The sequence below is a fragment of the Hylobates moloch genome, unplaced genomic scaffold (assembly GCF_009828535.3).
Source record: "Hylobates moloch isolate HMO894 unplaced genomic scaffold, HMol_V3 SCAFFOLD_10, whole genome shotgun sequence".
Taxonomy (NCBI): Eukaryota; Metazoa; Chordata; class Mammalia; order Primates; family Hylobatidae; genus Hylobates; species Hylobates moloch.
This window is the reverse complement of record NW_026652285.1, coordinates 7,625,333-7,642,554: the sequence shown is the minus strand read 5'-3', so window position 1 is coordinate 7,642,554 and position 17,222 is coordinate 7,625,333. Positions and strand designations below refer to the sequence as shown.

Below are 17,222 nucleotides of genomic sequence, written 5' to 3'. Positions count from 1 at the left end.
CCTTCTTCTCTCAACTCGTCAAAGTCCTCCTCCGTCCAGCTTTGTTCTGTTGCTGGTGAGGAACTGCGTTCCTTTGGAGGAGGAGAGGTGCTCTGCTTTTTAGAGTTTCCAGTTTTTCTGCTCTGTTTTTTCCCCATCTTTGTGGTTTTATCTACTTTTGGTCTTTGATGATGGTGATGTACAGATGGGTTTTTGGTGTGGATGTCCTTTCTGTTTGTTAGTTTTCCTTCTACCAGACAGGACCCTCAGCTGCAGGTCTGTTGGAGTTTACTAGAGGTCCATTCCAGACCCTGTTTGGCTGGGTGTCAGCAGCGGTGGCTGCAGAACAGCGGATTTTCGTGAGACCACAAATTCAGCTGTCTGATAGTTCCTCCGGAAGTTTTGTCTCAGAGGAGTACCCGGCCAAGTGAGGTGTCAGTCTGCCCCTACTGGGGGGAGCCTCCCAGTTAGGCTGCTCGGGGGTGAAGGACCCACTTTAGGAGGCAGTCTGTCCGTTCTCAGATCTCCAGCTGCGTGCTGGGAGAACCACTACTCTCTTCAAAGCTCAAACAGAAATGCAGAAATCACCCATCTTCTGTGTCGCTCAGGCTGGGAGCTGTAGACCGGAGCTGTTCCTATTCAGCCATCTTGGCTCCACCCTCCTAATTTTTTGTATTTTTAGTACAGATGGGATTTCACCGTGTTAGCCAGGATGGTCTCGATCTCCTGACCTCATGATCCACCCACCTTGGCCTCCCAAAGTGCTGGGATTATAGGCGTGAGCCACCGCACCTGGCCAAGATTAACATTTTTTTTTTTTTTTTTTTGAGACAGAGTCTTGCTCTGTCGCCCAGGCTGGAGTGCAGTGGTGCAATCTCGGCTCACTGCAAGCTCCGCCTCCCGGGTTCACGCCATTCTCCTGCCTCAGCCTCTCTGAGTAGCTGGGACTACAGGCCCCCGCCACCACGCCCAGCTAATTTTTTGTATTTTTAGTAGAGACGGGGTTTCACTGTGGTCTCAATCTCCTGACCTCGTGATCCGCCCGCCTTGGCCTCCCAAAGTGCTGGGATTACAAGTGTGAGCCACCGCGTCCGGCCTGAGATTAACATTTTTAAGCTTCCACATATGAGCAAGAACATGTGGTGTTTATCTTTATGTTTTTTATTTATTTCACTTAAGGTAGTGTCCTCAGTTCCATCCATGTTGCCATGAATAATAGGATTTCATTCTTTTTTATGACTGTTGTGTATTCTATTGTGTATATATACCACATTTTCTTTACCCAGTTATCTGTTGTTGGATACCTAGGTTGATTCCATATCTTGGTTATTGATAAACATAGGGGGGCCAATGTCTCTTCAATATAATGATTTCCTTCAAGAAAGTAACTCCACATATCTTTATTTAGGCTTCTACTACAAAAATACACAATTGGCCTTCTGTATTTATGGGTTCTGCATCTGTGGATTCACCTAAGTGTGAATCAAAACTATTTGAAAAAAAATTGCTTTTGTACTGAACATGTAGGCATTTTTTTCTTGTCATTATTCCCTAACCACTACAATGTAACAACTATTTGCATAGCTTTACATCATATTAGCTGTTAAAGTAATCCAGAGATTATTTAAAGTATAAAGGAGGATATGCATAGGTTATGCAAATACTAAGTCATTTTATATCAAGGACTTGAGCATCCATGGATTTTGGTATCTGAGGGAAGTTCTGAAACCAATCACCCATGGATACCAAGGGACAACTGTACCATTTGATATACTTGTCCTGGAATACTACAGTTGCACCAGATTATTACCTGGAGACAATTACTAGGCCACAGTGCAGGGAGAATAAACTCAAATAGAGCTCAGTGGTCACACTGAGTTAAAGAGATAAAGTTTAGGGAAAGTCTGTGGCAGCTAGAATTTGCAAGGCAGAGTACTAGAGAGGATGGAGCTACATAGAGAGAAAGCTCCAGGTATCTGCATAGGCATCCCCTTGAGTTTTTGGTCGAGTACTGATTGGCATATACATGAGAGGAAGCTATGTAAGGCCAGGGAAATAAGTAGGCAGAAAAATTCCTAGAGCTCACAAAGTCTGGGAATAGTTTGAGTTCCCAGCAGCCAGAAGAGAAAAACTTCATAACACATGGGGTACTTGATACAATCATCAGTAGAGTTTCACCTTTGTATGGGGGATAAATTAGCCCTAGACTAAAGGCTGCTCTTGACTTTCCCTAACAAAGCCGCCAAAGAATGAACTGGTTCCAAGTACCCTAATTGCATTCACAACAAAATCCATTAACCACTGACTTAATGCCCACAATGTCTAGTATCCAATCAAAAATTAGCAGGCATGCAAAGAAGAGAATTTAACCCGTAACACAGAGGAAAATCAATCAATAGAAAGAAAACCAGAAATGACAGAGATGTTAGAACTGGCTAGCAGACAAGGATTTTTAAAATATCTTAGGTTTTATGCTCTGTAAGTTCAAAGAAGATAGAAGAAAACATGAGCATACTGAAAAGAGAAACAGAAGCTATTTTTAAAATACCTATGTGAAATCTCTCGATATGAAACAAAAAATACTCTGGATGGATTAGACACTGCAGAAGGAAAATTTGGTGAACTTGAAATCTCATAAATAAAAATTATCCAAAATGAAGTGTAGAGTGAAAAAAAAGAGGGCCAGTGACATGTGGAGTAATATAGTCTAATATGGTTGTAATTGGAGTCTAAGAAGAAGAAGAAAGTGTTTTGAGGCAGAAGAATATATATATTTAGAGAAATAATGGCTGAAAAATTTTCAAGTTTGATAGAAACTATAAGTCCACAGGTCCAAGAAGCTTAATAAAACTTAAGCAAAATACACACAACAGCAATTGTAATCCAATCCAAAGTTGCTAAAAGAAAGGGGAACATTACAGAGATAGGACAATAGCATATTTTTTCTTCAGAACTATGTAAATCAGAAAATAATGAAAAGACGTCTTTAACAAAGAAAAAAACCTGTCAATTTAGAATTCTTGATCAAGTGGAACAATCTCTTAAAAATGAAGATAGTGAAGGCTTTTCAGAAAAAAAAACAAAAGCTGAAAGAACTCATTGCTAGCAAACCTGCACTACTAATATTAAAGAAAGTTCTTCAGGTAGAAGGAAAATGATACCAGATGGAAATTTAAATCTATGTAAGAAAATAAAGAGTGCCAGAAATGGTAAATCTGTGGGTAAATACAATATCTTTTAAAAGATAATCTTTTGGGACAAAACAGAAATCTGAATAAAATACATAGATTATTTAATACTAATGTACTAATGTTAATTTCTTAATTTGACATGAGCTATAGTAATACAAGATGTTAACATTAGGGGAAATTGGGTAAAGGGTATAAGGAATCTCTGTAATATCTTTGGAACTTTTCTGTAAATCTAAACTTATTTCAAAATTATAAACTTTTTTAAAATTAAAAGATAATGTACTGTTTAAAGCATAATCAAAATGTTTTATGGGTTTATAGCATGTATAAAACTAAAATATATGGCAGCAATAGCATAAAGGACAATAAAAGGAAATGGAAGTATATTGTGGTATTGTTTTTACATCATATGTGAAGTGGTAAAATATTATTTTAAGGTAGACTAATAAGGATGTATATCATAAACCCTAGAGGAATCACACACACACAAAGACATAGCTAATAATCCAGTAGTGGAAATAATATGGAAGCATTAGTGGGGGGAGGGGGGAAACTTGATTGATCCAAAAGATAAAAACAAAATGGTACAGATTGGGGGGTGGGGGGGAAGCAAGGTGGTAGTCTTAAACCCAATCATAACAATAACTGCATTAAATGTAAATGGTCTAAACATTGCAATTAAAAAGCAGAGATCACCAAACTGGATAAACGTAAAAGAATGAACTACTCATAAACCTTTCAACATGAATGAATTCTAAAAGTATATTAAATGAAAAAAGTCACAAGTCATTATATAGTATATGATAATATTTATATGAAATTCTATAAAGGGCAAAACAGAAAGCAGATCAGTGGTTGCCAGGGCCAGCAGTGGAAGAAAGAAACTTACTATAAAGGGATAAGAGGGAACTTTTAGGGGTGATGAAAATGTTCTATATTATGATGGTGGTTATATTACTATATATATCAAAACTCATCTACTTGTATACTGAAAATTGTGTGGATTTAATGAATGTAAGTTCAATAAAACTGCTTGAGATCACAGCTGATTAGTTATATGCATTAGGTAATTTAAGGAATGTGAAGCTAAATAAAACTATTTTATATGAAATGAAAAAAATCAGTACTGAAAAACAAAATCTCTACCCCAAAAATATGTGTATTCAAACTGTTAGAAGTTAATATGATGTTTAAAATGAGCTTTAATTATCTACTAATTTTTAAAATATATTTTAAAATTATTAGGTTGAACTAAAACGACAATACAATGACCACCATTCAAAATTGAGAGGTCTTCTACCTGGCCGTCAGTGGTATGAAATTCAAGCATACAGGGCCTTAAACCAGGCCCTTGGTAGGTAAGTGGAGTGAAATTTAATATAATATTATCCGTGACAGGGCTATATATATAAAGCTAGTCTTGCTACTTTACTCTTTATAATAAACTTGGTAAAATTTTATTTAACTGGAACCGTAGGAACTGGTATGTATTCAATGATAGCTGTCACAAGTAGAATTTGAAAAGAGTAAATAAGAATAAGTTATTCCCAAAACAAAACTCACAATTTGCTAAAGTTTAAAGAAATTTTGTGATTGGTGTAACAATGAATAGCACACAAAGATAATCAGTAAATATTTATTAAAGAAAGCTTATTAAATCAAAAATTTTGTCTTGTGAACATCAAAGCTCAGATAACAATTTTATAGCTAAACAGACCTCTCTTCTCATCTCCCCCAAAATGTCAGGGATGAAAATTGATATACCAGCCAATGTGAGGAGATATTCTATTTGAAAGTGTACTTTCAGGATGGAATCTGTGTGTCTGTTAAAATATCATCAATAGAAACAAAATCTATTTTACCGCCCAGTGAGCTTTTTGTAGTTGCACAATTTTTCATTCTGCTTCTATGTAAAGAAGACATCTGACAGAAAAAAAAAATATCATTTTCATTTTAATGTTATTTGTAAGGTTTAGATAACAATGTGATTACAATCTATACTTTCTTGTGTCTTTTATGTATGGTGATAATGTTGAAGGATAACATTGAAACTGAAGGATATTTAATAATTAAAGAAAAAATAAAATAATTACTTTTTATTATTATTATTATTGTTTTAGACAGTCTCACTCTGTCACCCAGGCTGGAGTGCAGTGGCGTGATCTCGGCTCACTGCATCCTCCACCGCCCGGGTTCAAGCAATTCTCCTGCCTCAGCCTCCTAAGTAGCTGGGATTACAGGCGTGCACCAACATGCCCAGCTAATTTTTGTATTTTTAGTAGAGATGGGGTTTCACTATGTTGGCCAGGCTGGTCTGGAACTCCTGGCTTCAAGTGATCCACCCACCTCAGCCTCCCAAAGTGCTGGGATTACAGATGTGAGCTACTCGGGAGGCTGAGGTAGGAGGATCACTTGAGCCTGGGAGGTGAGGGTTTCAGTGAGCTGAAATCATGCCACTGCATTCCAGCCTGGGCAACAGAGCCAGACCCTGTCTCAAAAAAAAAAAAAAAAAAATTAGCAAATCATTGAAGAAGGGTTAAAACAAGCTATAGCCGTGATCCTAAAGAATCAACACCAACTAAACATTTAATCATGATACTCCTACTTCTAAAGATTCTTGCCCATTAAGATTTGTGCTTTGTGAAACTCATTTTTAAATCATTATTTTATACAGTCATGCATCACTTAATGACAGGGATATATTCTGAGAAGTGAGTTGTTAGGCAATTGTATTGTTGTGGGAACATTATAAAATGTACTTACACAAATCTAGATAGTATAGTCTACTACACATATAGGCTATATGGTATAGCCTATTGTTCCTAGATCACAAACCTATACAGCATGTTACTGTACTGTAGACAATTGTAACACAAGGATAAGTAATTGAATGTGTAAATGTAGAAAAGGTACAGTAAAGATATGTATAGAAATACAGTATATTAAAAATAGTACAAATGTATATGGCACTTACCACGAATAGAGCTTACAGGACTATAAGTTGCTCTGAGTGAGTCGGCCAAGTAGTGACATTACTGTACACTAACTGTAGGCTTTATAAACACTGTACACTTAGGCTATACTAAATTTATTTATTTTTATTTTTTCCATAATAAATTACCCTGAGCTTATTCTGACTTTTTCTTTTTGAGAGATGGGGTATCACTGTGTTACCCAGGCTGGTCTCGAACACCTGGGTTCAAGCAGTCCTCTCACCTTAGCCTCCCAAGTAGCTGGAACTCCAGGCACACGCCACTGTGCCCAGCTTACTGTAACTTTTTTACTTTATAAACTTTTCATTCATCTTTTTATCTTTTTTTTTTACCTTTTTGACTCTTTTACAACACTTAGCTTAAAACACAAATTATACAGCTGTACAAAAATAATTTTTTATATCCTTATTCTATAAGCTTTTTCTATTTTTGAAATTTTTATTTTTTATTTTTTTACTATTTAAACTTTTCTGTTAAAAATGAAGATATGGGGAGCGCAATGGCTGAAGCCTGTAATCCCAGCACTTTGGGAGGCCAAGGTGGGCAGATCACTTAAGGTCAGGAGTTCGATACCAGCCTGGCCAACGTGGTGAAACCCCATCTCTACTAAAAATACAAAAATTAGTTGGATGTGGTGGCAGGTGCCTATAATCCCAGCTACTTGGGAGGCTGAGGCAGGAGAATTACTTGAACCCGGGAGGTGGAGGCTGCAGTGAGCCGAGATCACCCCACTGCACTCCAGCGTGGGAGACAGAGCAAGACTCCATCTCAAAAAAAGAAAAAAAATGAAGACATGAACACTCATGTAGTAGCCTAGGCCTACACAGGATCAGGAGCATTAATATCCCTATCTTCTACCTCCATGTCTTGAATCACTGGAAGGTCTTCAGGACCAATAAATAACATGCATGGAGCTGTCATCTCCTATGATAACAATGCCTTCTTCTGGAATTCTTCCTGAGGGATCTGCCTGAAGCTGTTTTATAGTTAACTTTTTTTAAAATATAAGTGAAAGGAGTACACTCTACTGATAAGAAGTACAGTATAGTAAATACACAAACCAGTAACATAGTTATTATCATTATCAAGTATTATATACCATACATAATTGTATGTACTATACTTTTATAAGACTAGCAGCACAATAGGTTTGTTTACACCAGCATCACCACAAGCACTTGTAATGCATTGTGCTATAATGTTACAATGGTGACGTCACTAGGTGATAGGAATTTTTCAGCTCCATTATAATCTTATGGGACCACTATCATATATGCACTTCACATTGACTGAAACATCATTATGTGGTGCATTACTATCCCTTAATTTCATATTGTAGGGCATCAACATCTAATTTGTAAATGCTATAATTAGGTTTTGTGCAAATTAAATTTTTTTTTTTTTTGAGATGAAGTCTCGCTCTGTAGACAGGCTGGAGTGCAGTGGCACAATCTCAGCTCACTGCAACCTCTGCCTCCTGCGTTCAAGCGATTCTCCTGCCTCAGCCTCCCAAGTAGCTGGCACTACAGGCTCGCACCACCACGCCTGGCTAATTTTTGTATTTTTAGTAGAGATGGGGTTTCACCATGTTGGACAGGCTGGTCTCGATTTCTTGACCTTGTGATCCGTCTGCCTTGGCCTCCCAAAGTGCTGGAATTACAAGCGTGAGCCACCACGTTCGGCCCACAAATTAATATTTTATATTCTCTATGAAATTTTAATTAACTTAACCACGTAATTATTTATTTCCTAGTGAAGCTGTAAGGCATTTGGATAATTCATAGAAACAGGTTGGGCCAGGTGAGGTGGCTCATGCCTGTAATCGCAGCCCTTTGGTAGGCGGAGGTGGGCGGATCACCTAAGGTCAGGAGTTTGAGATCAGCCTGGTCAACGTGGTGAAACCCTGTCTCTACTAAAAATACAAAAATTAGCTGGGCATGGTGGTGTACGTCTGTAGTCCCAGCTACTGGGGAGGCTGAGGCAGGAGAATTGCTTAAACCTGGTAGGTGGAGGTTGCATTGAGCTAAGATTGCGCCACTGCACTCCAGCCTGGGCGACAGAGGAGACTCCATCTAAAAAAAAGAAATAGGTTAAGAGTAAAATCATGAAAACATGACCAGTTGACATATTTGCACTTCAACCAGAAGTCCCACAACTAATCATAATCTGACCCAGTCAAATCAAAAATTTTTATTTTTCTGGTGTCTTGTGTACTTATATTAGCCCATTTGTAAACCAGATTGCATGTGAGTTCAGATTTGTGTATAGCTTAGACATAGCTATATGTATATATATGCAAATACATAAGCTATGTGTATTTGTGTATAGCTTAGACGTAAGACTACAACAACTAGATTTAAGCCCTAGAACATGTCACCCACTGTAGTCCCCAACATTTTATTTTTTATTTTTATTTTTATTATTATTATTATTTTTTTTGAGAGAGAGTGAGTCTTGCTCTGTTGCCCAGGCTGGAGTGCAGTGGCGCGATCTCAGTTCACTGCAACCTCTACCTCCCGGGTTCAAGCGATTCTCCTACCTCAACCTCCTGAGTAGCTGGGATTACAGGCACATGCCACCACGCCTGGCTAATTTTTGTATTTTTATTAGAGACAGGGTTTCGCTATGTTGGCCAGGCTGGTCTTGAACTCCTGGCCTCAAGTGATCCTCCCACTTCAGGCTCCCAAAGTGTTAAGATTACAGGCGTGAGCCACCACACCCAGCCACTCCCCATCATTTTAGAATGGTATTCTGCATGTATTTTTCTTCAAACTGAGTGATTCAGGTCTATGGTTAAGCTACAGAGATCCTGCTCCCCTTTTCTCCCTAGAAATCCCATTTTACTTTGAGTCAAGTTGCACTGCAGGTTATTGAAGCATCACATCTGCTTACTTTGTGTCTCCCTGCTGATTGACCTTTTTTTTTTTTGAATTTTAATATTCAGCTAATAGTTTCTAGGGGAGCTTGAATATATTTTTGAAATTGTTGACTTTTAGTCATTATATTCAATTTACGGAAAATAAATATTCTTACCTCAGTTGATTTTTTTCTTCCTTTTAGTATAAGCAATGCCTTAAATTTCAAGAAACCATGTGAAACAAAAGTTATATTTGTATGTGGTTTTCTCGTTTACAAACCTTTTTCACATATATTATCTCATTTGATTCTTCTACCAATCACTTCCAGTAGCAATGCATGTTGCTACTTGATGTTTTATTTGACTTGCTTTGCTTTTTTTGTTTGTTTGTTTTGTTTGTTTTGTTTTGTTGTGTTTTTTTTGAGATAGAGTCTCGCTCTGTCGCCCAGTGCAGTGGAGCAGTCTTGGCTCACTGCATCTTCCTCCATCCAACTTCAAGCGATTCTCCTGCCTCAACCTCTTGAGTAGCTGAGATTACAGGCACGCACTACCATGCCCAGCTAATTTTTATATTTTTAGTAGAGATGGGGTTTCACCATGATGGCCAGGCTGTTCTCAAACTCCTGACCTCAGATGATCCACCTGCCTCAGCCTGAGTTGTTTTTAAACTGGTTGTGAGAAATTAAATTATTTTTCTAAGGCCACATGGCTACTAAATGGCCCTTTACATCTTGGTCCCATCCACTTCTAAAACTGTAATACCTGCTTTTTCATCCTTATCCTCTACCTCTAGCCACCGAATTTTTCACTATTAAACATAAGTATGTCACTATTAAACTATCAAACATGCTATATTCTTTCATTATGCTTTGCCTTGGCTTATAAGTTATCATACAATTCATGTGGCAAATTTAGCAATCAAAACCTCATTCAAAGTCATGTCCTTTATGAGGACCTTTAAAACTTCTCCAACTAGAGTTATTTATACCTTAGTAAACCTACAGCATTTTGGTTGCTATCTGTATTATAGCACATATCTCATTGTATTGTAATAGCCTATCTGTTTTCTTCCTTGAACATGTGTTACATGTTTTTACATTCTCAGCAACCAACTAAGTCTCAAATGCTTGTTGAATTAGTGAAAAATGTGAGGTTCAGTGCTTTTTCCTGCCATACAACATTGCCCAGAGAGCTTTTAGAGCTTCAAAACATGCTTTCCTGGAATATAAAAATCATGTATTTATAGTATTGATATATAATACTGTACTTTTAGAATTTTATTAATTTTTTTAAAATGGAGAGCCCAGCTATCATTTTACTGATTTTCAGGGAATAATGTCAATAATTAATAATTTGTTACAAAGGAACTTATCCTTTTAAAACCAATCAATAAGTAAAATTTTTTAAATTAAAAAAAATAAAGACCAAGCAAATGTTTTATGTTATTTAATAAAACTCATAATGTATATTGATTGACAGAAAAGGTGCTTATACTCTGAGGCACTCTTCTTGTAAGGGATACAGAAGATCTAAAGTAAGCAGAAACCAATGGATTCTTTTTAATGTTAATTTTTTTAAGCACACATGGGACTGTTAGAATATTTGAAGTAATATAAGTCTATGAAATACAAGAACAGCCTTTGGAAACATACCAGATGGTTTTGCAACCAGGTTACAACTGCACTATGAGTTTCCTAACTAGTCTTTGTTGCTTTACTGAAAGTATAATCTTTGTCTCAAGCAGGCATAATTCATTTAAGCCAGGCAGTTTGAAAATAATGGTAAAAAGAAAAGGTGAAATCTTTTTTCTCTGAATTGTTTCATTAACAGAAATACCTTTCTACCATACTATAGAATGTTTTAAACATAAATCAAACTGGAACCAAAATACAGTGGCACACTGACTTTCCACTGACTTTCAATACTCTTCTGTAGTATTGACAATATTAATCTTCTTCCTATCCTTCCCAGTGTTATGGTCTGTTGCCTTGGAGCCTATAGGTTACTTTAAAATAATATCAGAAAATAATGCCCTATAAAATTTAGATTTTTTTAGTCTTTGTAGAAAAATTGAACATTTATGTTACTCTTCACCCCCTCAAAATCCTATGATAATAAAGGAATGAAAATGTCAAACCTACAATGTTACAGAGAGAGAGAGGAGACAGTGACAGACAAGCGATATCAACAAATTTTGAACACTGGAAAACAGCTGAATGACTAAATGACTTAGCAGGCAAGAGAAAGCTGAAATTTAAATCTACATTGATGATAGTCAACAAGAACTTTCAGATTCATGTATGAAAAAGCCTAGGATTTGGAGCAATCTAAAATGTCAATGAAAGTAAGGTTTAAAAACAGGTGGCTTGGTTACAAATTAGTATAAGAAACAATTAGCCCCCTCCCTCACCCAGATTTACTGCTGGAAAGGTTGAACAACAGACTGTATTCTTCAACACCAGGCACAGCTGAGGATGTATTAAAGATGGAGGTTAACATTATATATGGGGATTCTACATACTGAATGTGAGAATTCCATCCCCCTTTTCTTTTCAGCTCTGAGTAGGCTGACAATCAGTCTTATATCTCCCAAGCATGTAGAATTCCCTTTTAGGGAAACTGACCACCCCATAAGAAAATATCTACAAATTGGCCCAGTTCCTACCAAATTACCCTATAGCAAACTCCCCAGCCTATAAGTTCTACCCATACATTCAGAGCTGCCAATCAGTGTTTTAGTGCCTTACTCTTAAGTAAGTGCAGAATCTTCACCAGACTGTCAAAGTCTCTGACATGAAAAACAGACCAAAACGACAACAACAAAACAAGTCCAATGAAGCAAACAAAAACAGAGCAGAAGAACTCTGAGAAAATAGAAACAACACAACAGACTAGAACAAGGATTGGCCAGTGTTTTCTATAAAGGGCCAGACAGTACAGTAGTCTCTCCTTATCCACAGAAGATAGATTCCACAACCTCCACTAAATGCCTGAAACCATGGATAGTACCAAACTCTACGTATACTATGTTTTTTCTATCTGATAACCAAGATTGCTACTAAGTGACTAACGGGCAAAAAGAGTATACAGCATGGACATGGTGGACAAAGGGATGATTAACATCCTGAGTGGGACAGCATGAGATTTTTATCATGCAACTCAGAAGGGCATGCATTTTCAAATGTATGAATTATTTCTGGAATTTTCCATTTAATATTTTTGGACTACATTTGACGATGAGTAACTTTGACCATAGGCAAGATTGTGGCCGTGGGGGACTATTGTGTATATTTTAGGCTTTGCAGGCTACATACAGTCTCTGCCACATATTTTTTGTTTTTTCCTTAATCCTCTTAAAAATGATCACTTGAGGTCAGCAGTTTGAGACCAGCCTGGCCAACATGGTGAAACCCCATCTCTATTAAAAATACAAAAATTAGCCAGCTATGGTGGCACATGCCTGTAATCCCAGCTACTCAGGAGGCTGAAGCAGGAGAGTCACTTGAACCTGGGAGGCAGAGGTTGCACTGAGCCAAGATTGCACCACTGCACTTCAGCCTGGGCGACAGTATGAGACTCCTTCTCAAAAAAAAAAAAAATGTGAAGACCATTCCTACACATTGGAGGCTGTACAAAAACAAGACATGGGCTATTTTTGTGGGCACTATAGGCTATAGTTTGCCAACCCCCAGATAGGAGAAATCTTCAAAAAAAAATCTTAATATCCATAGAGATGTAACATATTGCCTCCATGAAACAAGAACAAAAGAATAAGAAAAAGTTCTTGGAAATTAACATGATACCAACAATTTTTAAATGCATAATAGGGCTTGGAAGATAAAATGGAAATTTTCTGGATCAAAAAGAGAAAGCGGGAAAGAAGAACTAGAAAATTAGAGGATCAGCATGCAATAACCAACTTCTGATAAATAGAAGGCTCAGATCATGAGAACAGAAAAAATAAAGGAAAGAAACATCCAAAGAAATAACTCAAGAAAATTTCTCAGAATTGAGTAACATGATTTCCTGGTTGAAGTGGCTCACTCAGGCACAGGTAAAGGAGGAAAAGCTACAAAGCACTTCACTGTGCCCTTTCCAAGTACCAGGGGATAAAGAAAAAGTCTTAAAATCTTCCAAAGACAAAAAGACAGGTCTCTATCTTACAAAAGACAGAGAATCAGAATCACAACAGACTTCTGAAAAGCAACATTGAAACCAAAAAAATAGAAGAAATTGTCTTCAAATATTTTAGGGAAATTTTTGATTTGTAACTTAAGTTCTACATGAGCCAAACTATCAATAAACTGTAAGACAAAATAAAGCCTTCAACATACAAGGACCTAAAACATTTGCTTCGAATGGATACTTTCTCAAGATGTTACTGGAAGATGTGCTCCATCAAAATAAAAAAAAATCAAAAAGGAATTTCAAGGATGCAGGGAACTAGGGTTCCAATCCAGAATAGAGGCAAAGATAATTCCTAAAACAACCAGGAAGGAAAACACTGGAATGATAACAGTGCAGCAAGTAGTCTAAATTGAGTTCAGAGGATAGAAGGTTTGACCATACTTGGAAGAATTTTTACAGCTATGGCATGGTTTGGGGATTAATTAATGACAGAAAACATTAAAAATTAATCCATAAAAAGAAGAGGCACTTATTAACTCCAGGGAAGGCAAAAAGTCTTGTACAATAAAGGAAATCTAATTATAGTGCACTATGTGTCTCAGTTGTTAATATTCCCAGGAAGGGATGGTGAAGTATCAGTGGTGTAAGAGAAATAAACATCTTCCACAGGAGAGAATCAGTACATAAGTTCTAAAGTTCAAAAACCAAGAAGTAGTAGTAGGATGAATGTTCCTTAGAAATGTGGAGATAAATAACCAGAAGAGCTACCTAAAATATTGAAAGTAATTGTTTCTGAGGAATGGGAATTGTAAACAGGAGGTGGGTGGGGAAAGGACAGTTATGTTTTTCATTGAAAACATAAAACTATGTGTTCGTGTTTCTTTGACAAAAGTTAAAATTTACAAAGCTAAAATTAACTTTAAAAAAGAGTTCGGGCGTTTCAGTCCTAGATAAGATGAAGTAAGCATATTTAATAGTTTAAAAAACCTAGACAGAATATGTGGAGTAGCTGTTTGAGAACCTGAAAAGTAAACACTAGTAGGCAGATTAAGAAAGGAGACCAGAATTCAAAATACCAATGATCTAGCTCAAGTAACTGTATAATACCAGATAAAGTAGAATTCCAAGCAAATAAAATTAGGGATAAAAGAGAACATTACATAATGATAAAAGGGTGAATTCACCAAGAAGACATAAGAATCATAAATGTGTATGCACCCCCAAAACAGTTTCAAAATACATGAAGCAAAAACTGACAGATCTGAAGAGAAAAATAAACAAATACACAATTATGGTTGGAAATTTCAAAATTCCTCTCAATAACAGAACTAGTAGACAAACTAATAAAGATATAGATGACTTGAGCAACATTAGTAGCCAACTCAAGTCCAGTATGTTCTCTGACTGTAATGGAATTAAACTAGTAATCTAGTTTAAACTAGAAATCAATAACAGAAAAATGTCCAAATACTTGGAAATTAAGCGGCATATTTCTAAATAATCCACAGGCAAAACAGCAAGTTTCAAGTAAAATTAGAAAATATTTTGAACTAATCAAAAATGAAAATACAGCATATCAAAATGTAAGGACTGCAGCTAAAGCAGTGCTCAGATGGATATTTATGTCATTAAATGCTTATTTTAGGAAAAAACATCCTCAAATCATTGATCAGGGAAACTGACCACATCATTGATCTTAGTTTCTACCTTATGAAGCTAGAAAAAGAGGAGCTAAATAAATGTGAGGCAAACAGGAAAAAAAGGAATAATAAAAACAAGTATAAATTGATGAATTGTAACAAAAATAATGAAATCAGTGAAATTAAAATTAAGCTGTTTGAACTAAGAGTTGAGCTACCATTCAACTCAGCAATCCCATTACTGGTTATATGCCCAAAGGAAAATAAATCATTCTGCCAAAAAGACACATGCAGCTGTGTGTTCATCACAGCACAATTCACAAAAGCAAAGACATAGAAGCAACTCAAATACCTATCAACGGTGGACTAGATAAAGAAAATATGGTACATATACACCATGGAAACTGCACAGCCATTAAAAAAGAATGAAATCTTGTCCTTGCAGCAACATGGATGCTACTGGAGGCCATTATCCTAAGCAAACTAACACAGAAGCAGAAAACCAAATACCATATGTTCCCACTTAGAAATGGGAGATAAACAATGGGTACACATGGACTTAAAGATGGGAACATAGACACTAGGGAATGAATGTAAGTGGAGGCAGAGAAAGAGGGAAGCAAAGGTTGAAAAACTACCTATTGTGTTCTATGCTTGCTTTCTGGGTAACAGGTTCAATTGTACTCCAAACTCAACATCATGCAATATACCCTTGTAACAAACCTGCACATGTACTCCTGGAATCTAAAATAAAATAAAAATTGAAAAAGAAAAAAAAATAGACTCTTTGAAAAGATCAATAAAATTGATAAACCTCTAGCAAAATTAACAAAGAAAAAAAAGAGAAGCCACAATTACTAATATCAGGAATAAAAGAGGTATTAATAGTATAACTACAGACTCCACAGGCATTAAAAGAATAATATGAGAATACTACGAACAATTCTATACATACACATTTGATAACTTAGATGAAGTAGATTTATTCCACAAAACCCACAAAATACCAAAATTTACCCAAGATGAAATAGATAACATGCATAGCTATCTAGCAAAGAAATAGAATTCATAGTTAAAAGCCTTCTAAAAAATTCTCCACCCAGATGTGTTCACTAGCAAATATTACCAAACATTTAAAGAAGAAATAACACAAATTTTACGTAATCTCTTCTAAAAAATAGAAGATGCAATCCTTCCCAGTTTATTTTATGAGACCAGAATTAACCAGCAACCAAACCAGATGAAGACTACAAAAACAAAAGGGAAAGTGGGGAAAAAAAGAAAACTGTAAGAGCCTAAAAATAAAACTGCACACCTACAACCATCTGATCTTTGACAAAGTTAGCAAAAATAAACAACGGGGAAAGGACTCCCTGTTCAATAAATGGTGCTGGAGTAACTGGCTTGCTATATGCAAAAGAATGAAACTGGACCCCCTACCTTTTACCATATACAAAAATCAACTCAAGATGGATTAAAGATTTAAGTGTAAGACCTCAAACTATAAAAATCCTAGAAGAAAACCTAGGAAATACCGTTCTAAACATCAGATTTGGCAAATAATTTGTGACTAAGTCCTCAAAAGCAATTGCAACAAAACAAAAATTGACAAGTGGGACCTAACTGGCTAGCCGTATGCAGAAGATTGAAACTGGACCCCCTTCCTTACACTATATACAACAACCAACTCAGGGTGAATTAAAGACTTAAATGTAAAACCTTAAACTAAAAACCCTTGAAGAACACCTAGGAAATATCATTCTGGACATAGGCTCTAGCAAAGATTTCATCATGAAGACACCAAAAGCAATTGCAACAAAAACAAAATCGACGAATGGGACTTAATTAAACTTAAGAGCTTCTGCACAGCAAAAGAAACTATCAACAGAGTAAAGACAACCCACAGAATGGGAGAAAATGTTTGCAAACTATGCATCTTACAAACGCCTAATATCCAGAATCCATAAGGAACTTAAATTGACAAGCAAAAAACAACCCCATTAAAAAGTGGCCAAAGGACATGAACAGACATTTCTCAAAAGGAGACATGCATGTGGCCAAGAAGCATATGAAAAAATGTTCAACACACTATCATTAGAGAAATGCAAATCAAAACCACAATGTGGCTGGGCGTGGTGGCTCATGCCTGTAATCTCAGTACTGGGAGGTCAAGGTGGGCAGGTCACTTGAGGTCAGGAGTTGGAGACCACTCTGCCCAACATGGCAAAACCCCATCTCTACTAAAAATACAAAAATTAGGCGGGTGTTGTGGCGCACATCTGTAATTCCAGCTACTTGGGAGGCTAAGGCAGGAGAATCGTTTGAACCTGGGAGGTGGAGTTTGCAGTGAGTTGGGATTGTGCCACTGCACTTCAGCCTGGGCAATAGAATGAGACTCTGTCTCAAAACAAACAAACAAACAAACAAAAACAAA

At 36.6% G+C, this 17,222-nt stretch overlaps 1 protein-coding gene across 1 annotated transcript in view; it reads left to right on the top strand.

Moving 5' to 3' along the window:
* Positions 1-17,222, top strand: part of BRIP1 (BRCA1 interacting helicase 1) — a 190,826-nt gene that overhangs the window by 151,739 nt on the left and 21,865 nt on the right. Inside the window, exon 17 of the mRNA XM_058445351.1 lies at positions 4,416-4,528. Coding sequence (XP_058301334.1) covers positions 4,416-4,528 — 113 coding nt within the window. The remainder of the gene's footprint in view (positions 1-4,415; positions 4,529-17,222) is intronic.